A 24,732-nucleotide genomic window follows, 5' to 3' on the forward strand; every position below is an offset into this window, starting at 1 on the left:
TCGCTTTGGCTATGCAAGGTCTTTGTCATTCCATACACAGTTTAGGATTGTTTGTTCTAGTTCTGTGAGAAGAAATGCTGTTGGTATTTTGATAGGATTGCATTAAATCTGTAGATTGCTTTGGGTATATAGAAATTTTAACAATATTTGTTCTTCCAATCCACGATCATGGGATGTCTTTCCGTTTCTTTATGTCTTCTTCCATTTCTTTCATGAGTGTTTTATAGTTTTCAGAGTAGAGGTCTTTTACTTCTTCAGTTCAGTTTATTCCTAGGTATCTTATTATTTCTGATGCAATTGAAAATATGACTGTTTTCTTAATTTCTCTTTCTGCTGCTTCTTTATTGGTGTAGAGAAATACAACAGATTTCTGTAGATTGATTTTGTATCCTGTGACTTTACTGAATTTTTGTATCCGTTCTAGCAGTTTTTTGGTGGAGTCTTTCTGGGTTTTCTATGTATAGTATTATGTCATCTGAAAATTTTACTTCTTCCTTGCTGTTTTGGGTGCCTCTTGTTTCTTTTTGTTATCTGATCGCTGTGGCTAGGACTTCTAGTACTATGTTGAATAAAAGCAGTGAGAGCAGACATCCTTGTCTTGTTCCTGTCTTAGGGGAAAGGACCTTAGTTTTTCCCCATGGAAGATGATGTTAGCTCTGGGTTTTTTACAAATGGCTGCTATTAGGTTGAGGTATGTTCCCTCTACACCTTCTTTGTTGGGGTTCTTATCATGAATCGATGTTATACTTTGTGAAATGCTTTTTCTGTGTCTATTGAAGTGATCATATGGTTCTTATCCTTTCTCTTATTGATGTGATGTATCATATTGTTTGATTTGCAAATATTGAACCACCCTTGCAACCCAGAATAAATCCCACTGGGTTGTGATGAATGATCTTTTTATGTACTGTTTAATTCAGTTTGCTAGTGTTTTGTTGAGGATTTTTGTATCTGTGTTCATCAGGGATATTGGCCTGAAGATCTCTTTTTTAGTGATGTCTTTATCTGGTTTTGGTGTCAAGATAATGCTGGCCTCATAGGATGAATTAGGAAGATTTCTTTCCTTTTTTGTGTCTTGGAATAGTTTGAGAAGAATAGGTATTAATTTTTCTTTAGATGTTTGGTAGAATTTGCCTGTGAAGCCATGTGCCCCTGGACTTTTGTTTGTTGGGAGTTTTTTGGTTACTAATTAAATTTCTTTGCTGGTTATTTGTCTGCTCAAATTTTCTATTTCTTCTTCTTTCAGTTCTGGTTGTTTTTATATATGGCTGTAGGAAATTTATCTATTTCTGCTATGTTATCAAATTTGTTGGCATATTGTTTTCACAGTATTTTCTAATTGTTTGTGTTTTTGTGGTGTTGGTTGTTATTTCTCCTCTTCAATTAGTATTTTATTTATTTGAGTCCTTTCTCTTTTTTTCTTGACAAGTTTGGCTACAGGCTTATCAATTTTATTGATTTTTTTCAAAGAACCAGCTCCTGGTTTCATTGATCTATTTTATTTTTAATTAATCAATCAATTAATTTATTTTTTATATGATTCATTTCTGCTGTAATCTTTATTATTTCCTTCCTTCCACTGGTTTAAGTTTTGTTTATTGTCCTTTTTCTAGCTCACTTTGGTGTAAGGTTAAGTTGTTTGAAATTTTTCTTGCATCTTGAGGTAGACTTGGATTGTTATAGATTTCCCTCTTAGAATCACTTCTGCAGCAACCCAAAACTTTTGGACCATAGTGTTTTCATTTTTGTTTGTTCCCATGTAATTTTTATTTCTTCTTTTATTTCCTGGTCAATCCATTCAGTGTTTAGTAACATGTTAGTTAACCTTCATTTTTTCTTTTGGCTGACTTCTAGTTCATAGCGCAGTGATGAGAAAATAAGCACAGTGGGATTTCGATCTTGAATCTGTTGAGGCTTATTTTGTGGGGTAACGTGGTCTCTTCTGGGGAATGTTTCATGTGCACTTGAGAAGAATGTGTGTTCTGCTGTTTTGGGATGGAATGTTCTGAATACATCTGTGAAGTCCATCTGGTCCACTGTGTCGCCCAAGGCCATTGTTTCCTTGTTGATTTTCTGTTAAATGGTCTGTCTTTCCAAGTCTGTGGGGAATTAGAGTCCTGTACTAGTATTGTACTATTGTCAATTAGTTCCTTTATGTTTGTTATTAACTGTTTTATGTATTTGGGTGCTCTCATATTCGGTGCGTACATATTTACAATTGTTCTATCTTCTTGTTGGATTGTCCCTTTGATATTATGTAGTGTCCTTCTTTGTCTCTTCTTACGGTCTTTGTTTTGAAGTCTAGTTTGTCTGATATAAGGATTGCTACTCCAGCTTTCTTTTGAAGTCCATTTGCATGACATTCCCTTACTTTCAGTCTGCAGGTGTCTTTAGGTCTAAAATGGACTCTTGTAGGCAGTATAGATGGGTCTTGTTTTTAATCCATCCTTTCACCCTGCGTCTTTTGATTGGAGCATTTATCCCATTACATTCAAAGTTATTATTGACAGATATGTACTTATGACCATTTTATTACCTGTTTTGTGGTTGTTTCTGATGATTTTCTGTCAACCTTTTTTGTCTTTTGTGGTTTGTTGGTTTCCCTTATTTGGATTTATTTCCCTCTTTTCTTTGCATATTTATTAGTGGTTTTTGATTCATGGTTACCATTAGGTTTGTATATAACCTCTTCTGCATATAGCAGACTCTATTAGGTTGATGGTCATTTGTGTTTGAGCCCCTTCTTTACTCCTCTTCCCCCCCACACCAACATTATAGTGTCATATTTTACATCCTTTATGTTGTGAGTTCCTTGACTGATATTATACAAAAATATTTACTGCTTTTGTGTTCCCAACCTTTATGCTGTCACTTTTAGTCTTTCCTGTCCACCTACAAAGTCCTCTTTAATATTTCTTACACAGTTGGTTTACTGGTCATGAACTTCTTCAGTTTTTATTTGCCTGGGAAACTCTCCATCTCTCCTACTCTGAAATGATAGTCTTGATGGATAGAGTATTTTTGACTACAGATTTTTCTCCTTCAGCATTTTGAATATATCATGCCATACCTTTCTAGCTTGGGAAATTTCTGCTGAAAAATTCCCTGCTGTCCTTATAGGTTTCCTCTTGTATGGAATTGTCTTTTTTTTTTTTTTTTTGTCTTGTTGCTTTTAAAGTTTTTCTCTATCACTATATTTTACCATTTTATTTACAGTATGTCTTGCTGTGGATCTATGCTTGTTGATTTTGTTGGTGGTTTTCTGTGTCTTCTGGATCTGGATATCTGTTTCCTTCCCTAGATTAGGGAATTTTTCAGCTATTATCTTTTAATAGAAAATAAATTTTCTGTCCCCCTTTCTCTCTCTTATTCTTCTGGGATTCCTAAATGCAAATGTTATTACATTTGATGGAGTCATTGAATTCCCTGAGTCTAGTCTTGTTTTGCATAATTCTTTTTTCTCTGTTTTGTTCAGCTTGATTACTTTCTATTTCTTTGTCTTTTAGGTCATTAATTCACTCCTTGGCCTCTTTAAACCTTTTGTTCAATCCTTCAAGTGTTTTTCTTTGTTTGTGAGCCCTTTATCTCTGCTGGGTTATTCTTATCTCTGTGTTAAGGGAACTCATTCATGTCTTCCACTCTTTTCTCAAGGCAAGTGAGTATCCTTATGATCATTATTTTAGATTCTCTATCAGGCATGTTATTTGTATCTTTTATACTTAGATCTCTGACCGTGACCTTGTCTTGTTCTTTCATTTGTGACAAATTTCTGTCTTTTCATTTTGTCTAGATCTTTGTGCCTCCTTGTGTGTGTTTGAAAGTCAGCTACATCTCCTGTGTTTGAGCATAATGGCTTTATGAGGAAGAGGTTGTGCAATGTCCTGAAGGGCCTGGAACTTCTGGAAGTGTCCCCAGCGTGTACTGTGCGTGCTCTGCTGCTGTGTCCTGGCCACATTGTCCTCTGTCTGCAGGGGCTCTCTTAGCTTGTTGTGGGCAGTGTTTGGTCCCTGGCCTGTGTGTGGTGAGTTTTAACTAGGTATGCTCTGGTTTGCTTGTGATATACAACCTGTCTCCACTGCCACTGGAACTGAGGCCCTGCAACACCGCAAGCTGGGAGACATGGTGTGCACAGCTGTTTGGGCCAGTCTTCCACGGCAGGAAACCCGCTGCTCTGGGTCTGCAGTAGGTGTAACTGTGAAGGGCAGTTCCACTAGAGTGCAGGGGGCAGGGGTGTAAGCAAGTTGGGTAGTGAGTGGCACTGGTTCCTGCAGGGTGGCCCTATGCTTATGCTGAAGAGTGGGAAAGGGAAATGACATCTGCCAGTTCCTTTGTAGACCCAGAGGGGTCACTCCATGAATGCTGCCTCTTTGGGACATGCTTCAGGTTGGGCAAATAAACTCCCCTCTGGGGGCTCTTTGGGTCTCTGTCTCCATGCTGTGAGTCTGTGGGCTGTCTGCCTGCCTTTTCTTCAAGAGCCCTGCAATGCCTCCTAGATGCAAGCAGGCTGACCTTTGCAACTCCAGGTTTTACGCCCTGGTGGTTGCCAGAAGTCATCAAGTTTGGCCTCTCTTGCTTTCCTAGCCACTTGCTATGCGGGTTCATTTCCCTGCGAGCCCCGCATGCTAGTCTCTCTCTCACCCTTTTCTGTGACTGTGGCTCCCTCTCCGCTGCAGCAATCATGACCTTTTCTCTTCCAAATTGCATGTCTGCACTTCCTACCCTCTTTCATGTGGCCTCTTCTGTCCCTTTAGTTGTGGAGTTTGTTCTCCCAGTCTTCGGATCAGTCTCTGGGGTCTGCAGGATGATTTGATGGCTACCCAGCTGTATTCAGTGAGGAGGTGAGCCTATAGTCCTCTTACCCTATTGCCATCTTCCCCTCTTTGGATCTGCCTGGTCTTAACATCTGGTTTTTGAAGATTTCTACATGCTAGAACATGTATGATCTAATTCAGTTCTCACAACAGCCTTGTGAAGTTTGCAATAACTCCAAAACATAAACTTCAAATGCTAATAACGTAAATGCTGTACTTCTTTCTAAATGGTAGGTGGGCTCTTGTCCAAGGCTGCATTATTACATAGACATTTGGAGTGAAACAAGGAGATCTGGTTCATTCAACTTGGCAGTTAATTTAAACCTTGTTCTGAGAGTGCTTTAGTCAACTGTTCGAATTCACCTGCTTTAGCTTTTGTGTAGTTGTGTTTCGTGTACTTCTGAAGAATCGGTCATCTCCAGAGACTGGCCGGCCCCTTAACACTTGCAGAGGGAGAAGGGGAGGTGAACTGGAGGTGGAAGGGTGTTGGCCCCGGCACTGCACTACCAGCAATATTTAGGAATGTTTTCTCAAAAGGTATACATTGGGAGGCTGTGTGGGGAGAAATGGTGTTATGTTTGAAAACATTTGAGGAGTGCCGTGTATCATAAGCTGCTCTACAGCAAAGAAATGTTTTTTTAAATTTTTATTTATTTTTTAACTTCTTTTCAGTGTTCCAGAATTCATTGTTTATGCACCACACCCAGTACTCCATGCAATATGTGCCCTCCACAATACCCACCACCAGGCTCACCCATCCCCCCATCCTTTCCCCTCCAAAAACCTCAGATTGTTTTTCAGAGTGCACAGTCTCTCACGGTTAGTCTCCCCCTCCAATTTAACCCAGTTTTTTTTTTTTTTTCAAACTTTACCAAACAAAATAAAACAACAAAAAACAACAACACTGGTAGGTATATATGTTGGCATGAAACATTCATTCTTTTATTCATGGGACAGATAGTTTGGAGTGCCTGAGCCGGGTACTTTTCTAGGCGCTAGGGATTGCAGCAGCCCTTAGGAGTCTTGCTAAATAGGGATATATCATGGCACACACTTTAGGAAACACTGGTCCAGGAGTTCTTGCGTCTATTTTCCTTAAAGAGGGAAAATTCAAGGATATAAAGTTTTTAGATTTTTAAATATGTGGAATGATGACTAGTCACCAAAGTAGTGGGATCTCATCCTGTTTTGACCTCTATAATATTCTCCAGAAACAGAGGAGTTACAGGAACCAGAGAATCTGAGGTCTTAGAAGGATGCTTTCCTTCTCATTCTGCAGTCCCACCTGCAGTCCCACCTGACCCACCTGCACACTCATATTTGTTGGCCATATCCATGAGTCTGGCACCAGCTGGTCAGGCAGACACCTCCCTAGGATCTGTCCTTGTTTCTTCCTGACCTGCTTTTGTTCCCATTCTCATCTCCACTTAGCTGGGAGGTTTTTGAAATACCGTAAACCTCAGCCCCATCTTTGACCCATTTAGCCTTTATATTTATATCCATTTTTCTCAGTTTTTTCCTATAGACTGAAGGGAAAAATTGAATTTGGTAGTTAGGTCACGGGACCTTCAAGGGAAGGATTTCTGAATAGTAACAGAATTTGAAATGAAATGGAAAAGGATTGAGTGTTGAGTGGGATTAGGAAGTTGGTGATCAATGTGAGAACATGGGTTTAGGAAGTTGGTGATCAATGTGAGAGCGTGGGATTAGGAAGTTGGTGATCAATGTGAGAGCGTGAAATTAGGAAGTTGGTGATCAATGTGAGAGCGTGAAATTAGGAAGTTGGTGATCAATGTGAGAGCGTGGGATTAGGAAGTTGGTGATCATTGTGAGAGCATGGGATTAGGAAGTTGGTGATCATTGTGAGAACGTGAGATTAGGAAATTGGTGATCAATGTGAGAATTGGGGTCAGAGTGAAGAGAGATATGAGAAGCTTACTTGGCCCATTTAGCAGGTCGGCCCGCCTGAAAACTCACTGATGGAGGGACTACGTTAGCTGTAGCTGTGGGGCAAAGTCAAGGATCCTGGGGAAGGAGATTTCTCTTCTAACTGAAGGAGAAGGAGTCAGGTTGTGGAGGGATTAGCCATGGAAAGGGGAACGTTATTCTTGGCTGAAGTGGGAAAGGAGAAAGGATGAACATAGGGACAGGGAAACGTGGACATGGACAGACCACTGGTTACCTGGCTCACTCAAGGCCACATGCGTTATGTGATCGTCCTTGATGGCCTGTGTGACCAGACATGGAGTGAACTTTTCTGTAGTCCAGAATTGGTGCTAAAGCCCAAAGGTGAAAAAAAAGGCGGCGGGGGGGGGGGGGGCGTGTTTCAAAGTGCTGGACATTCTAAATTCAAGGGTCTATCAAATCATTTTCTAGGTACTAGCTCAGGTCCCAGCTCTCCTACCAACCTCTGTTCCTTCCTATGCCAGTATAATAGGGTCTGAGGACTGAGTGGACCAAACAAAGAAGAGTCACCTTGGGATGCCCAGTTCCTGGAGAGACTTTGCCCTTCCAGCCCATGGGAGGGGCTTCCCTCCCTGAAGTCAAGGTAAATGGAGACTGTCCCAGAATTGTCAAGATTGGTAGTTTCTGCATGAAAGAAAGTTATTGACCTTTCATTCTTCAGCTGGTTTCTGCTTGGTCAGCTGATTCTTAACAGGCCCTGTACCACCTGAATAGGAGAGACGGAATTAGAAAAAATGGTAGGTGGGACGGTCTGCCCAAGAAGGATGCCAGCATGTTCCCTTCAAGAGCCCAGTCCCCAGAAAGCATGGAGAGAGGACTCTGGAAGAAAGATGATGTTGAGGAACCCAAACCTGCTGATAGGCTTTGGGTGCTGGGGTTGAGGCAAAGGTGTACGGACATCAGTGAGTAGCGGCATAAAGCTGGAGGTCCGACTGATAAGGAGGCCAAGACTGGCAGGGGACCGCCAGTGCATAGAAGATCTGCCTGGGGGCAAACCTTGTCAGTGGGGCCCACCACAGCTCTCAGGGACCGAGATGTGTCCTGTGGATGGTGAGCTCGAGCAACCGACCCACGAGTGGGCAGCAGCTTCGTCGTGTATAGTCAGACGTTTGGCAAAGCAAAGAGAGCACTAGCTAGCGCGGATGTTTATGAGGAGGAGATGGTTCTTGAATTTGATATAAAAGATTTATATGCAAAATGACATTAACCTTAAATGCTAAACCGAGGCTGTTCGAAGAGCCACAGAATTCAGGAAGCTAAGAGATGAAGCCATGATGCTGTCCAGGGACCCACTTGTCAGCTGGATAGGAAGGTTCAATAAAAGTTTCAGGTTTGTATTCCCGACGAATGGACACTCTGTAGCCAACCAGCTACAAATTAACCAACTGGGACTTACAGTCCACTCGCTGTATGTGACGCTGTATGTGAGCGCCTTGAGAGCCGGGCGGTGTTTACGTAGACACTTTCTCTACAGTCGCTTTCAGGATTTCCATTGCTGTTGAACACCTGATCCCGTGCTAACTGCCTACTGATGCATGAGCTAACTGATCAGGCTGGTTTTTCCCAGAGGTTGGCAGAATAGGTTTACCTCTCCTGGCTTAGAGTGGAACAGTGGAGAGCCTGGTCCCCATGAACCAAAGGGAGACCATAAGGGACACATGGGAATGTGAGAAAGTCCGATCATATTAAAGGCCAGTCCTTACCTCTTGTTTAGACTCTTATGGGAGAACCTCTTCCATCCCTGACCCATGGAGTTCGGTCCATTTCTTATGACCAATTAAAGCCCTTTCTTTTTCTTTTTTTCTCTCTCTCTCTTTTTTTTTTTATTTAATTTTTTTTTAAAGATTTTATTCATTTCATTTGACAGACAGAGATCACAAGTAGGCAGAGAGGCAGGCAGAGAGAGAGGAGGAAGCAGGCTCCCTGCCAAGCAGAGAGCCTGATGCGGGGCTCGATCCCAGGACCCTGGGATCATGACCTGAGCCGAAAGCAGAGGCTTTAACCCACTGAGCCACCCAGGCGCCCCCCCCCCCTTTTTTTTTTTTTTTGGAAAATAAACTCCCATTTTGACAGTCTGGTTTCATTCATTTATTCGACAAATATTTTTGAGCTTCTCTTATCATCGAGCACTGGGCCAAGGGCAAAACCCTCCTGCTGTCATGGTCTGGTGAAGGAAGGACACTGGATTAATGACAGGATCTCACAACAAGTGCGTAAACACCAGGAGGGCCAAGGGTTGTGTAGGAAAGGAATCTGACGCTTCGTGAGAGTGAAGGTGGGAAGAGAACCGCCCCCTGGGCTCAGGGAAATCTGGGGCTGAGAGCTGACCGATGAATGGGAGGGAACGGGGCAGGGGACGGGAACTTGGATGAGATTAGGGGACAGTTTTGTCCCTGACACAGCGAGTCCTGTGTGACTGTCCCACGGTGGGAGTGACATCTTTGGGGAGTTAGTAAGGTGGTGAAGGTACAAATGAGAATTAACTCTTACTGGCTTTGACTAGGATGGGTGAGATGCTTGTCCTTTTAGTCCCCCCATTTCCTCAGCTACAAACCAGGGAGTGGTTTTTGCCCATCTGATACTGAAAACCTCTCACCGTTACCCCATGGCATGGCCAAAGGGCCTGAACGAAGTCAGGGAATCCATACCAACTTAGCTGGGCAAAAGATGGGGGGAGGAAGGGACCGGAAGATTGGAGGGGGATCCTCTTCCAGACCAGGTTGTGCCTCTTCATGGATGGAACAGTCATCTGATTCCCGCATTCGCTGCCACTAGGAGTTTGAGGGAAGTGTCCCAAATCCATTCTTCAGGAGGCCGGTGCTAAGATGCCTTCCTGATCCTGCTTCCTAAGAGGCGGTGATCGCTAAGGGACTCACGATGCAGGGAGAACAAACAGGCAATCTGGTTCCTGATTTTAAAGCAAAGCAAAGTTTCCTTCATTAAAGCCTCAGTGAAGAGAAAGGAGAACAGGATGGAAGGAAAATCAGTGCATAGCTGTGGGTGCTGACCTCTTGCCAGCCTGCCTGTCCCCCTCTATGCCCCAATCATCAGTGCCACACCCTGTGGAGCCAGCCCATTGAGTCTGTGGTCTTCCGCCGAGCAGAAGAAGGAATTTACTGATGGAAAGAAATACTATAAGGCAGTGATGGTTTTGTTGCAAAACAAGACAAAAGATTATTAAAAGGTTTTTTAAAAAAAATATTGAGAAAGAGAGGGGGAGAGAGAGAAAGAAGGAGGGGAACAGAGGGAGAGGGACAAGCAGACTCTGCACCAAGCACAGAACCAGATGGGGGGCTTGATCCCATGACCCTGAGATCACGATCCTGAGGTCATGACTTGAGTCAAAACCAAGAGTCGGAGGCTTAACCGACTGAGCTACTTGGGCATCATCCCAGTCATGGAAAACTTTAAAATCACTTTTTGCAAGACTGAAAAATTAAAGCTTGTGGGTTCGGTGTCTGTGGGACCCCGAGTTGCTCCCATTGCCACAGTCCCTCTAGGTGTCATGCTTCAGGTTTTCCTCCGTGAGTTCTTGTCTGTCTCTTGCATCTGTCCCACAGCTCTGGAACCAGACAGACCTGCAGGCAGATCTTGGGCAGTCTCTGAGCACCCACACCCTCATCTTGGTGAGGTTAAATAATTGGGAAGGCCGCGTCGTAGGCTGGGGGGAGGCTCCACTAGTTAATGTCTGTCAAGTACTTAGCGCCTGGTACTCAAATCTCAAATGGAAGTGCCATGACTATAGGCATTTTTGGGTGCATTTTTGCTCACTGTTGCTTCCTCAGTGCCCCAAACAGGGCCAGGAACCAAAGCAGGCATCAGTAAATATTTGTAAGTGGGTGGACGGCATGAGGTTCTCCGGAAATACTACCTATTGTTAGAGCCTTCCTTAAAGTCCAAGTCCCTTGAGAAAAAAGTCTTCTCTTTTTCTGTGATTTTGTACAGTATCCAAACAGACCATCACTCCCTCTGTCCACTCTCGCCCTTCCTCTGAGCACATAACTGCTCTTCCCATAAACCCTTATGTCCGTAGCATAAAGGCTGGTTTCCTCACGTGGCTGACGAGCATGTCGTGATTTGGTCCTTGTCTACTTATTCCTCATCGTTGGTTCCCTGATAGCAACTCCTTCCTGTCAGTGCCTGTGATAGAGTGGTTCTGGGCTCCGGGTCTTTTGGACTCATGGTTCCTCCAACGAGCCATATCACTTTTGCTTCCAGGTCTCCCATCATGCTGTTGCTTTTGCCCCAATAGTCTCTCATTCTCCTTTGTTTGGCTGTCTCATACTCATTCTTCAAGCTTCAAATTAAATGTTTCTTTCACAGCACAGTTTTCTTTGAGTCTCTAAACCGGGTTAGATGTTTCTTTATCACTCAGCGCACACGGCTCTGAGCCCAGCAGACTTGAGGCGGAGGCACCGAGGATCACTAGCATTAGTGAGCACCTAACACGTGCCAGGCCTGTGCCGGGTGCCTGACCTCAAATGCTCAGTGCAGCAGGTGAGGGAGAGCTAAGGAAACAGAGACCCAGCAAGGTCAGGGAATTTGTCTGTAGGCACCCAGTGGGGAGCAGAAGGGCCAGGATTCCCACCCAGGCAGCCCGGAAGGGCAGGAGGAGATCAACAAGGTCAGAGAGGTAGGAGAAAGGAGAGAGTGGTCAGGGAAGTGGGGGGCACATGGCACAGCACTGGGGGAGGCAGAGAAGAACCACAGTAGGAAGGGGTGATGGAGGCAGGGTCTGAGAAGGAGAGAGGGAAGGCCTTGAGGCTTCAAGTGTGAAGTCAATGAAGGCAAATTATTCAACTTTTTTTTCAAAAAGTTTTTCACCAAAATTTTGAGCCAGAATGTTTCTCTGAGCCTCAAAAATAAATGCCTGCAGAGCACCTGGGGGCTCAGTCTGTTAAGCATCTGCCTTTGGCTCAGATCGTGGTCCCGGGGTCCTGAGTTGGAGCCCCACATCAGGCTCCCTGCTCACTGGGAGTCTGCTTCTGCCTCTCCCTCTGCCCTTCCCTCTGCTTGTGCTCTTTCTCTCTCAAATAAATAAGTAAAATCTCTAGAAAAAAACGCATGCATTAAAATCCCAGAGTCTGATAAAAGCAGATAGTGGTGCAGACCTCAAACAGCAGGAGTCTAGGGCCGGGCCCTGGGACCGGCCCTGCGGGAAGCACCTGGCCCCAGCCTCATCATCTGAGACTCAGCAACTGCAGTCCTAGGCACGCACGGCAGAGGAGACACGGGGAAGGACGTCCCCGATAGTGTCGTTGTGAAAGTAAAGAACTGGACACCAGGACGATAACCCATTAGCAGAGAATGGGTAAGCGAGTGGTGGTCTGGTACGTGCCACGGTGACACTGAGAGCAACTCCACACGAATGCGCCCCAGGGTTACGCAGAGCCCTTGTGAGTCCCGCACACGTCACTCCGGCCGAGATAAGAGTGTGTGTGCATATTACACACCCGCACACGTAATAACACAGGAAGTACCCCACATGCTATGTGATATGGGACCACTCACATAATAATATATATCATAAGAATATTATATACATGTAACACACACGCACACAGGGAATCTTGAACTCCCCATTCAGGATGCTGCTGCCTCTTTAGCTGGAGAGACAGTGGAAGGGGACAGGGAAGGAGAGTATAGATAGATACCAGGGTGCTGGTAATTTCTGGTCTCAAGATAGTAGTGGGTTTATGGGGCTCCTTATTCTGCTTCACACCCACCCTCATGTAATATGTGAGCGTCTGAGCTCACACGTAAGTAGCATGTAAGTCATGCATCCAATATGATGTTAAAAAGGAACCATCTGGGGAACCTGCTGAAATGTAAATTCATAGGCCCAACTTGAGAACTTTAATTCAGGGCCAGGAATCTGCATTTTTAAAACACAGTCCGGGTGATTGTCATGGGGAGTCTGGAGCCCATGGTGTGAACAACTCTGAGATTTCCTGGATTTCTCAGAGAAAAAACATGGACCACTGGGAGGCTGGGGGATGAGGGAGACTTATTTTTATTGTTTGAACTTTGGCTCACGAGCATGAATTATTGCCTAATTGAAGCACGTGAAGAGAATAACTAAGTTCTTTGTTCTTTCTTGTCTGTGTCCTTTCACCTTGGGAGAATATCGGAAACAGTGGTTTAAAGATTTAAGAGGAAATATGGTTTAGAGATTGGTGAATGGCTGAGGTCAGTGCCTTTAAGAGAAGTAGTAGAAGGCCTTGGCCAGCCCTGATCTTAGCAGAGGAGAAGACAAGGTCATGACATTGAGGCCGCCAGCCTCGAGCCCAGAGGTCTTTGTGCAATACCAGTCCTATCTGTTTTGTAGATAACCCCCCAAAAGCAGATTTGTACCCCCAGTTTTAGGGTCTTACTGCAGCAAAGACGATTTCTCCTAGGCACTTCTCTCATTTTCTCCTTTTCTCATCAAGGCGGTTAAAACTCTGGACCCTTCAGAGACCATTACTCCGGTCTCTCTTCCCAAGTAGCTCCTTGGGATGATTCATTCAACAACCTTCTTTTCTTAGCTCTGTGCAGACGTAATGAGAGGAGATAACCTGGTGAGGTTTTGGGGAGATTTCTGTAAGACATTCACTGCAGGCTGCTGGCCCTACTATTTCTGAAACGGGACACCCGGGGTGCCAGCCCTGTGGCCATTGTTCGCTTCCTCAGACCCGACGCTCCGCGTCTCTAACCCGACACCAGCAGTCTCATCCCTTGGTTCCTGGTGAGAGGCTGCTGCTTGGCCACACTCCAGATTCCTAGTAGGGACGACCAAGCAAGTATGCCGTCCTCAGGGCGGCGCGGGCCCCACTGACCCGTCACCAGCAATGACAATGGGTCATGGACCTCTGAGCCCAGCCCAGAGTTTGTTACCTTTTGTCCCATCGTGGACTCAGATGAGGTGTCCTTAAGGCAACCACACTCCGTCCATGAACCAGAGAATGCTGTTTTAGGATGTAGTCCGTTCGATGCCTCTGATTCGGCACACACTGACGTCCCTGTTTTTAATTCCACTAAGTATGTAAGGTTAGAAACTCATCAGGAGTCATTAGATTCCTCTCGGACGAGGGGGTGCAGAGAAACAAAGAGAACATTCTCGCACCAGAAGCTAATCGCACCCCCAGCCGCAGCCTCCAGTGTGGCGACGACATTCCCGTGCACCAACGCGGAACACCAGGGCTGGTACAACCCACAGCCCCCTTGCGGCGTGTGTGCCTTGCTTGGCACTTCCCTGTTCCACGCATCTACGCAGACTTTGTGCCTGAACGAGGCCTGGATGCTGAAAATGCCTCCGGCTCCACAGACGGGGTGAGCCAGGGAATGTTGGGTTAGGAGGTGGGGCAGGAGGTCTCCCGACTTGTTCTGGTGAGGGGGAAGGTCTGCGTGTGAAACCACACGTGCGGGGACACCTGGAAACGGGTCCGTTTGCTCTCTCCCTCCAAGGGCACGGCCTCCTGGGGGCTTCTCCTGAGGAAGCTGCAGGCTCCCGCCCTGGCCATCGTCCCATGGCTGACATCCTCCCTCGTCCCACGTGAGCTCACAGGTTCGTGAAGGACAGTCTCTTTGGGGCTCTTCTCCGTCTGGAACAGAAGTGGCATTTGCTATCCTGCCCGCTATAAATTACAGAAAAGACAACCAAAATTTCTCTGTTCCTCCTGTGAGCTAGGCGTGGGTCCAGGTGTTTTTTACACATAGTTTTTTCATTTTATCTTCTTAACAAATCCCTCAAGTAAGAATTACTATCTTCCCTGTCCAGGTTCATTACCCAAAACTCAGTTAAGTAACTTTTCCAAGGTGACTCAACTAAGAAACGGCGGTAGCGGGATTTAGAGCCAGGAGACCGCCTTGTTCCAGCCACAGGAAGCCGCTGCGCGACTTTAAAGCAAGATAATCTGGTTTTTGTTTCAAAGGATCATTCTTCCGACTGTAAGGATGGGCCGCAGGGGAGCCAGAGTCAGACCAGGGAGAGACCGTAGAAGGCGGACAGACGGAAACGGGACATGCTCAGGGGCCGCGCAGTGAGGCAGACGATAGCCTGGGAGCCGCGTGTGGCCCTCGCGGAAACAGTCTGGCAAGCCCCGGAGTAGGGGCGGCGAGGAGCGGTACACTGGGCCGCTGTTTCAGTCGTGGAGGGAGTAGGACAGGGTTGGGTTGGAGGCGGGAGGGAAGAGTGGCAGAGCCCAGCCCAGGGAACCCGCAACTGGCCAGCGGTGACGTCACTCACAGACAAGAGAAAGACACAGGGAAGAGAGGTTTGAGATAGGGAGATTTAAAATACCATTTATACTTGTGTGAACAGCCAACACAAACCCCCTTTTTAAGGTTTTTTGGTGGATTAAGGCAGTAAGAGTGATGAAGAAAAACTGTCTTGTTATTGGCATTATGATCCCCATTTTATGGAGGCCTAGACTCACGTGTTCTGAACCCCGTCCACACTGAACCGCTCTCTGGAGAAGTACGCACAGGACGAAACGTGTTGTTACTGTCCTTTCCCTCGAATCACTCGGCCAGACCCCATGACCCATACTCTATACTCACACGTTTGCCTGCCAAGGCTTTCTCTCCTTCTTTCTCTGCCAGGAGAAAGTTAATAATTTTATGGAATTGTGTCCTATAAATTCAGTTTTCAACTTCTGCCGTGTCTTTGGTTTTACCTGGCAAGTCTTTCATGTGTCCTGAGTGAGCTTTCTGGGGACAAACGAGCAAACACATTCTTTGGTGCTGTTTTGAGTTATTCTCCTAACAGCTTTCAGAATGGTGACTCTCCTCGAGCCTCCAGCTGACCCTTCCCCCCAGAGAACCATAGTCTTCAGCTCTTGGAGTGCACCGTGGCCGTCAGGCAAGGGCACCCGCACCTTCGCCATCTTCCTCTGCCAAGCCCGCTTCTTTTCATCTAATGCTCCGGCGTCCCTCCTGCCCCCATATTTCCGTGGAAGAGGTGTCCCTTTTCCTGCTAAACTTACCGGATTCCATCCCTCCCTACCCCTGCGACTTTACTCCATCACTTATCATTGGAACAAAACACAGTCACTGCCCAACAGGCAAACAGCACAGGAGCGTCAGCCACACCAGCAGCCTCCACACTTCCCCTGTGCCCCGTCTCTTCTCCTTCCCTTTTTAGCCAAACCTCTTGAAGGAGTCCAGTAAACACACTTTCATTTACAGGCATTACCCATGCCGCCCTCCGTCTTCAGCAAAGTCAGCTCCCGGTTACTGAGAACTTAGATCCCCCCGCACTGCGGGAGGCCTGTTACGTTGATTTTCTCCTTTGGGTCCTGATAGTGGTGTGAGGAAACCTTTATTATCCCCTATTTTACAAAGACGCTGAGTCTGAGAAAATTATCCTGCTCTCTGTCACTCCTTTACATGGAAGACCTGGGGTTCAAATCCAGAATGTCTTCCATCCACCCTGAACAGCCGGAAAGTCTCCCCTTGCAGACCAAGGTTCACTTGCTGACTTAGTAAAATGGACATTTGGAATCGGAACACAAGCCCTCGCTTGCCTGTTGGTCACATGGGATTTTATGCTTTCTTGTTTATTTGTTTTTCCCATACAAAACTGTGTTTGCTGAGAATTTCCTTACACTATCTGGGGTAGCGGGGGAGATACAGAATTTAAAGTTTTATCACTTTAGGAAAGTGAGGCCTTCTAGATGGTAATTCTTGATGTCTGTAAAGAGCCCAAGGCTTTCACCCAATACTGACGTCTCTTCTGTGTTCCCGCAGAGCAGATACGTCTAAAACTGGTGGATCACTGACGCACACGGCCACCGAGCTCTGCTGCGAAGTAACAAACGCACGTGCCTTCACATGACTCAGAAATACCGTGTCTGGGTACTGTAGTCGCACACGCGACAGTCCGGTCCCTGTCCACCCCGTGCTCGTGGGGCCTGAGGGACATAGTCGAGGGGTATGGCTGTGGGTGGGCGTCTGCTCGGATGTCTGGGTGCAGGCTCGGTTGATTACCTGGATGTAGAACCCTGGTTGTTAGAGCCAGGGAGGAATTTTTTTTTCATTTCTTAAATTTTTCTTTTTAAAAAAAAACTCAGCTTTATAGAGGTATAATTGACAAATAAAGTGCTAAGATATTTAAAGTGTGTATCGTGATCACGGTAATTCGATATACATATACATTGTGAAAGGACCCCCCCCCCAGTAGTTGTTAAATGCATCGACCGTCTCACATACGTATTTTCGTGTGAGAATATTAAGTTCTGCTCCCTTAACAGATCTCAGCTATCAGTGTGACCAACTACACTTCCGTGTTTTACCTGACATCCTCAGTCCTCACTTATCTTTTAAAAAATTTATGAAATACTGTGGCCAGACAATGTTTTATTAGTTTCAGGTGTACAGACCTTTTCATCTTACAGCTGAACGTTTGTACTAACATCGTTTATTTTCCCTGCCCTGGTCCCTGGCAACCACTTTCCTACTCTCTTTCTACGAGTTTAATGTTTTTCTTCTTTCTTTTTCTTCTCCCTTTAGATTCCACATATAGGAGATGCTATGCGGTCTTTGTCTTTCTGTATCTGACTTATTTCGCTTAGCATAATGCCCTCAGGGTCCGTGCGTATCATCCCAGATGGCAGGACTTCCGTCTTTCTCGGGGTTGAATAATATTTCTGTGTGCGTGTGTGCGCGCACGAACGTGCGTGCGTGAGTGTGCGCGTGTGTGAGCGTGTGCGCGCGCGTGTGAGCGTGAGTGCGTGCGCGCGCACGTGTGAGTGTGCACGTGTGTGAGTGTGCACGTGTGTGAGTGTGTGTGCGTGTGCACGTGTGTGAGTGTGCGTGTGTGAGTGTGCGTGCGTGTGCACGTGTGTGAGTGTGCGTGTGCGTGTGTGAGTGTGAGCGTGTGTGAGTGTGCGTGCGTGTGCACGTGTGTGAGTGTGCGTGTGTGTGAGTGTGTGAGTGTGCGTGTGTGTGCACGTGTGTGAGTGTGCGTGTGTGTGCGCACGAGCATGTGCATCACTTCTTTATCCATTTTTCCATTGATGGGCACTTAGGTTGTTTCTGTATTTTAGCTATTGTGAATAATGCTGCAGTAAACATGGGAGAAGAGAAATCTTTTCAATATCCTGTTTTCATTTCCTTTGGATATATACCTAGAAGAGGGATTTCTGATCATAGGATAGCCCTATTTTTAGGTTTTTAAAGAACCTCCCTACTGTTTTCCACAGAGGCCAAACCTTACGTTTCCATCAATAGTGCGTGAGCGTTCGCTAGGAAGAACTTGGAAGACCCTAATTTTGCCGTTTCAAGTTGAGGTGCAGATGTGCCCAAGTGAGTTGCTGAGCAGGTTTTGGAGAGTCGGGGCTGACCCCAGTTCCCTTGACCAGCGCTCTCTCGCCCTCCGTCACTTCGTGTCGCCGAGTCCTGTGTGCAGAGATACAAGGGTTTGGAGCTTGGGGTTCGAGCTGTTCCCTCATTGGTATGCACCACGGCGCTCCTGAGCCAGGCTGGTGATTTCCCTTTTCCTCAGACTCCCCTCGGGGGTAAGAAGCTTGAAATTCCAATCAGAGTCTGTAAGATTCTGAGCTTTTTAATGGAATGTGTCCTAGTCTCCTTGTGGATTGGAAAGAGCCAGGACGACGTGCTTTCCGCTGGCTGGGGAGCCCGCGGCTCGTGATTGCCTGGTGTGGGTGCGCTCAGTGGGCCTCGCGACAGCAGACCACGGCTCTCTGCCATGTTCATCATTTTAGCCAATTAATTAGGCTCCAGCCTAACATGCCATTAATCTCTACAGATTTTGTGTGCCAAACTCCAGAATCGCTTCTGCTGAGAAACATGCTGACCCACTTGAGAACTTGGAGCAGAGAAAAAGAAAAGGACGAACAGCAGACTCCTCGAGCTTTGGCCAGCAGTGCTCACCATTGTGGGCTGACGCGTGTTCTTGGCTGGAGAAGTGGATGCCAGTTCAGTGTCCTAGAAACCCGTGAAACTGGGGTCCCAAATGTGAAGTTGCACTGCGAAACTGCGGTCCTAAAAGCCAGCAAGAGTCTGCAGAGAGTGGGACGTGCTGGAGTGATCATTCCCGGTGCGTCTGTCACTACCCCTCTCACCCCCACTGCACCTCCAGCCCTAGAGTTTCTAATAAAAATCCCATCCGTCCAAGTGCCGTATGGAAATGCAGTGGAATGAGCCCCATGAAGACCAGGGCGTACGGTTTGTCTCCTTCAGCCGTGAGTCCTTGGCCAAGGCACTGAGTCTCCCGGGACTTCGCGTCAGTTTCTTGGTGCTGCTGTGACAAATGGCCACACACCTCGTTTCCTGAAACAGTCACGGACATTAATCTGTCACCATTCTTGGGCCAATCTCAAGTCCGAAGTCAGTATCGCTACGCTGCAGCGACGATGCCGGCAGGGCCGCGATCCCGTCAGAGGTGCGGGCGCCGTCCTTCCTCCCCTCTTCCAGCGGCTGGCGGCCCGAGGGCGGCGGCCCGTGGCGGACGGTGTCGTTTGCTCAGGGCGTGTTGCCAGCAGCTCGGCTCTCGCAGGCGCTGAGAACCCAGCGTTGGGGAAGACCAAGTCTGGCGGCTTCCAAACGGCTGTGTGGACCCTAAACGCACGGTCATAAGGAGGAGACTTGTTCTCCCCGTTACCTGCTCGCCCCCGACTGCTTCTGTGTGAAGCCCTTCCAGGCGCGAAGAGCTCGTCGCAAAGGTGCCCCCCCGACCCCCAAAGCCTTCTTTGGTCTGGTCCCGCGTGCTTGAACTTTCTTCTGAACCCCCCCGACCGCACACTCCACCCTGACTGGGTTTCTCCTATTCTTTTAGTCCTTTTTAAAAACGACTCTCTGGGGGCACCTGGGTGGCTCAGTGGGTTAAAGCCTCTGCCTTCAGCTCAGGTCATGATCTCAGGGTCCTGGGATCGAGCCCCGCATCGGGCTCTCTGCTCAGCGGGGAGCCTGCTTCCCCCTCCCTCTCTGCCTGCCTCTGCCTGCTTGTGATCTCTGTCAAATAAATAAATAAAATCTTTAAAAAAAAATAAAATAAAAATTACTTTCTGCAGCCTCTTGGGGTCCCTTGCGTCAGGCCCAGGATGAGGCTGGGGCTCTGGGCCCCACCCACCTGGGTAGGGAAGACCCACCGTTGCTGTCCACTCCCGAGCTTCCAGCAGGACACCACCTGAAGGAGTCCTGTGACCAAAAGCGTTTGATAATAATCGGTCCTGAGCAGCGTGTCTAGACGCGAGCTTCTGTGACGGCACGAGTGGCCCCCGTTCAGCTACGCCAGTGCCCAGCGACAGCCCCTTGCACTCCTGCCGAGAGTCTGATTCAGGAGGTCTGTGGTGAGGCAACAGCTCCCCGGGGAACCTGATGCCCAGTCCCATGTGCACGCCGCTGCTCCTCCTGACGCTGCGTTTTTACCAGATCGTAGATCACTTGAAAGACGAAGTGCTTTTTTGTTTGTCCTTCTAGCCGCCCCTTACCAGTCTACAGCAGGCACCCTCTGAATTTTTGAGTCTTCAAGACAGTCAGGAAGGATGTCATGTTGCAGCAGTGAGAGCAAAGCAAACCCCGTTGCCTTCTGTCGGGAACACTGATGTTCCCTCGCGGACGCAGAGCTGGGAGCCGGCTTCTCATCTCCCTTTCAGGGACCCGGGCGGATAGAGAGCGACATGTCATTTCTGCTCCCAGCTCGCCGACCCGGACTACTTATGGTCTGACCCCATCCAACTCTAGGGGAGCTGAGAAATGAGCTCCTACCACGTGCTGGAAACCGAGGCGCAGGGAAACCTTGGCAGTAGCACTGACGACTGGCGCGGTGCGCTCTTCTGGCTCACAAGCGTTCGGCACGCCTCCCTCCCACAGACAGAGTACGCTCGTGCCACCCCCGGGAGACAAGCCCAAAACTGTACATGGACACGGGCTTCGTCACCGGCTGGAGGTCTGGGGGCTGCGCGTGACGCGAGGCAGTCCCTGTGTTTTACGGTCACGCTCAGCGGTGTGATGTGCGGCTCTCGGGACGAAATTAAAGGCAGGTCTTATATCCTGTGTTAGTTTCCTGTGATCGTCACCACAAGTTACTGGTGGCTTAAAACAGTAGAGCGTTATTGTGTCTCACAATTCTGGAAACCGGAAGTTCGAAATTAAGGTGTCAGGAGGGCTGTGCTCCCTCCGGAGGCTCAGGGGGAGGCTTCCTCCTCGCCTCCTCTGGCGTCTGGCATCTGCAGGTGTCAGCGTGTGACTCCGCCACTCCGTTCTCCGCCTCCGTCTCCACGTGGCGTCTCCCTGGCTGTCTGTGCACAACCCCAGTCGTTGGTTTAGGGCCCAGCCGGTAACCCGGACCCTCTTCTTCCAAGAGTCTTATTACGTCTGCAGAGTCTTCCTCCGGAAGACGGTCACGTTCATCGTTTGAGGGATTAGCTTACGGACATAGCTTTTAGGACACTGAAGGCAGCTCACTCTCATCTTTCCTCTGGCCAAAACACACGTCCGTGCACAAGCAAAGTACATTCAGCTGACCCCAAACTTTCCAACTTTTTGCTCATAACAACAGCATCAGCTCTAAGTCCCAAACTAGTCCAAATGTCTTCAGTTCAAAAAAGCACCACTATGATGACCTGAATCATTTAAATGTGTTTATGAATGACACTGAGTATGCTTCATCCTGGGGGAGAAAACTTCTCTCGTTAAGAACTCATGAAACTAGAAAACAAGTTACATGCTCACCAGACACAAAGGTATGATAGGTAGAGGATGGCGATTCCCATTCTAAAAGGGAGGAACTGGAGAAAATGAAGACGTCATGGGTCCCGAGCATGGTCTAAATCCAGCAGGGGAAATCCTGTTGGGTCCAAAGCAGAGACTAACCCTTTGTGGCAAGACTCCACTCTGGGCCCATGATAGCTCGACAGGTCTCTGTGCCACCTGTTACGGCTCTGTCCTTGGCACCATCTTTCCTTTTTTGTGGGGTAACCCGTTTGCAGTGAGTAGCTCTAGCAACCCAGTTCCGGGCCGTAGAATTTTGGGAGTCCCACGGCCTTCTCTCATTGTTTCCTGTCTTTGTCCCCCTCAGCTCAAGCTGTCAGTTATTTTTTATTATAACTACAAAGGCCCTTTTTTTCACAAATAAGGTCTTGTTCACGGGTTCTGGGGAATAGAATGTGGGCCTATCTTTTGGGGGCTACCATTCAACCCGCTACATGCTCCCATCCCCGTGTTCCATATCCTGCAGTAGGATACAGGTTCCTAAGTTCCTAAGTGAAAAGAAGGTGAGAATCTCTGGCCGCTGGTCTGTAGCAATCCTGAACCCTGCCCTGCAGATGCTGTGACGGCCTCTACTCTGGGAGTGGGAATTGCTTCTCGATTGACCCTTGGAATAGCTCCCCAGCCTGATGGTCTCGTGGGCGTCCCCACCTCTTGGGAGATCCTTCTTCTTCCATCATCCTGAAATGGTATTTAGAACATGCGCTTCTTGAGATCGGAACAGCTTTCTCAGTCATAGGCTGGTGGGATCCAAGTGCATTTCGAACTTTGAATACTGTAAACATTCTTGGTCCAGGCTCACGGTTTCCTCGGCGATGTAACACTTCAGAAACTCCCCGAGATCCTCGCCTATCTGCCCTGCTCGTTCTCTGTGCCGATCGCCACACCTGTGGTTCTTGCCCAGACACCCCGTACATGTGGATACTTGCACGCTTGATCTCATGACGCTCTCCGAGATCACGCAAGCTTCTCAGTCTAGCAGACTCGGCGGGAGAAGCACACGTCTACTCTCTTCTCTCTGAACCATTCTGCTCAGCTGCAGGTGTACACGGGGAGCCCTGAGATTACATGGGTCTCTGCTCCAACACACCTGATTTCGTTTGCAGGCTTGACCAAGGGGTGCTGTGGTCATGCCCTTGATTCCATCCTTTACTCGAGGCTGAATTTTAGTTGGTTCAAAGATCCTCACAGTTTTATATTTTACTGCTTAGCATAATGAAATGTACCTTTTCTAGCCCTACCACACCCAAATGCCTGGACGTCCTCTATTTCTTTCTCTGGGCTTATCTTTTCCTTGTGCCTTGTCAAGTTCAGCTTGCTAAACAAGCACGGGCTACAAACAGCCTTTTTTGTTGCTGTTGTTGAGAGAGAGGGTGGGGGTGGGGCGGGGAGAACTTGGTGGTTGTGGGTGCAGAGGCAGAAGGAGAAAGAGAGAGAATCCCAAACAGGCTCTACACCCAGCATGGAGCCCAGTGTGGGGCTTGATCCCATGACCCTGAGATCATGACCCAAGTTGAAATTAAGAGTTGGACACTTAAGGGCCTGAGCCATCAAGGTCCCCCTACTAACATCCTTTTTCTAACATTTTCTCTGATATGTGAGAGTTCATTGGGGACCTCATTTGCCTTCCGAGCTGTAACTGGCAGCACTCTGTCAGACATTTCGTCACTGTTGGCATTCTTCCAGCCTTGATAATAGCTTCAGTTTCCGAATCTGCTAGAAAGTGTAGATTTTGTTGAAGTAACAAAGGACTTCAAAACGTTTTTAAACACAAAGTTTTATTTTTTTGATCACATTCTATGTCTAATGTGGATTGGCTGGGTGGATGGAGGATTGCTTCTTGTCTTCCAGATTCCAAAATAATGGTAATTGTGTGTCTTACATAATTTTCAATCTTAGCATCCATGTGTTGTCTACATGTTAAACACTTTGGCAACAGAACACAAAAACGAATGAAACAATTTCCTTTCACGTTTAACCTTATCACTAGCTTCGTTCAAATAAATAGAAAACTCATAAAACTATTTATTTTTTTGAATTTTATTTATTCATAAAGTCACTTTATTTTTCTTGTATAAAACTATGTGGTGGCCACAGCAGGAGCCTGGTGTGGGTCTTTACAAGATGGTCAGCGAATCCCTGATAGGGAGACTTGGTGAACACGGTCTCTTTCCAGAGGTCAGGGGTGACACAGCTGAAGGTCTTGGAAATGGCGTTGAAGGCAGCCATGGCAAAGTTGCCCAGTGTGGCAGTGCCGCCCCTGGCTGAGGTGTAGCGGTCGTCAGCACCAGCCATCATCAGGAGCTTCTCGGGCACAGGGGCTGAGACCATACCTCTGGGGGGCGCAGTGAGGCGCCCTTGGGCAGAGCCATAGTGGCCGGTCACCTTGCCTGGGACAGCGTTGGGTGGGCAGATCTCGTTCCCCAGGTAGGCTTGCCACATGGAAAGCTTGGCCAGGATTGTCCTTCAATTCTGCTTTTCCCCTCAACACATCAGCCTTTTTTCTCCTGGGTCAGCACAGGTCAGTCTTTCCACAGAGTAGAAAATATGACTGTGGTCAGTGTTTTAGTTTACGCATTACAGTGTTGGTCGCCTAAAAGGCACTGGGTTAATTTTGTCCCAAGTATGTGAGGAAATCCAAGAAACAGACTCACCGGCGTGAGGCAGTTACCCGCCCTGGACCGATCAGCGGGGGTCGCGAGGTACCTGTAGCAGCCACTGACAGGGGTGTGAGGCCCTGGGGCCGCTGGGACGGCGAGGATGGGGCTCATGTGGGACTGTGGTTTCCTGTACTCGTGCTGTGACTTCTTCATACTCACGTGAATGCAGCAAGGGTTTGAAAGGGGTAATTCCCACATAACTATCTCACTTGTTCAAGTGTTCTTCTTCTTCTTTTTTTAAATGTTTCCTCGCTAAGTTTACTAGTTAATTAAACAGGTCAATAAACCATTTATTTTTGGACTCATTTAGGAAAAGCAAATATTTTCTTTAAGACGTGAGGACAACAGAACAAGCAGTTCATGAGGACAAGGTCAAACGTTTCCTAGCCGCACTAACAGTTCCAGAAAGTCTTTCATACCCTTGACCTCTTAGTGGGAAGAGTTGGAGAGAACTTTGTTTCTTTCTTAGGGCACTGTGGGTCTCCGAAGACATCAGTCAGAGAAATAATCGTCTGCTCTTCTTTCTGGGTTTATAAGGCATCACAGCAGCCTACAACATCAAAATTGTTACTTAGATATGAGTT

The 24,732-nt window shown here is 47.3% G+C and overlaps 1 protein-coding gene across 1 annotated transcript; it reads right to left on the reverse strand.

The window, feature by feature from the left end:
• Positions 1 to 23,549: 23,549 nt before the first annotated feature.
• LOC125086242 (40S ribosomal protein S2-like) lies at positions 23,550 to 24,301 on the reverse strand. Its single transcript, XM_047705442.1, has 2 exons — positions 24,195 to 24,301; positions 23,550 to 23,952 (listed from the first exon to the last, which is right to left on the reverse strand). The coding sequence occupies exons 1-2, from the start codon at positions 24,299 to 24,301 to the stop codon at positions 23,550 to 23,552; spliced, it is 510 nt and encodes a 169-aa protein (XP_047561398.1).
• Between the last annotated feature and the right edge of the window lie 431 nt (positions 24,302 to 24,732).

This window comes from Lutra lutra, chromosome 15 (genome assembly GCF_902655055.1).
Source record: "Lutra lutra chromosome 15, mLutLut1.2, whole genome shotgun sequence".
Lineage (NCBI taxonomy): Eukaryota > Metazoa > Chordata > Mammalia > Carnivora > Mustelidae > Lutra > Lutra lutra.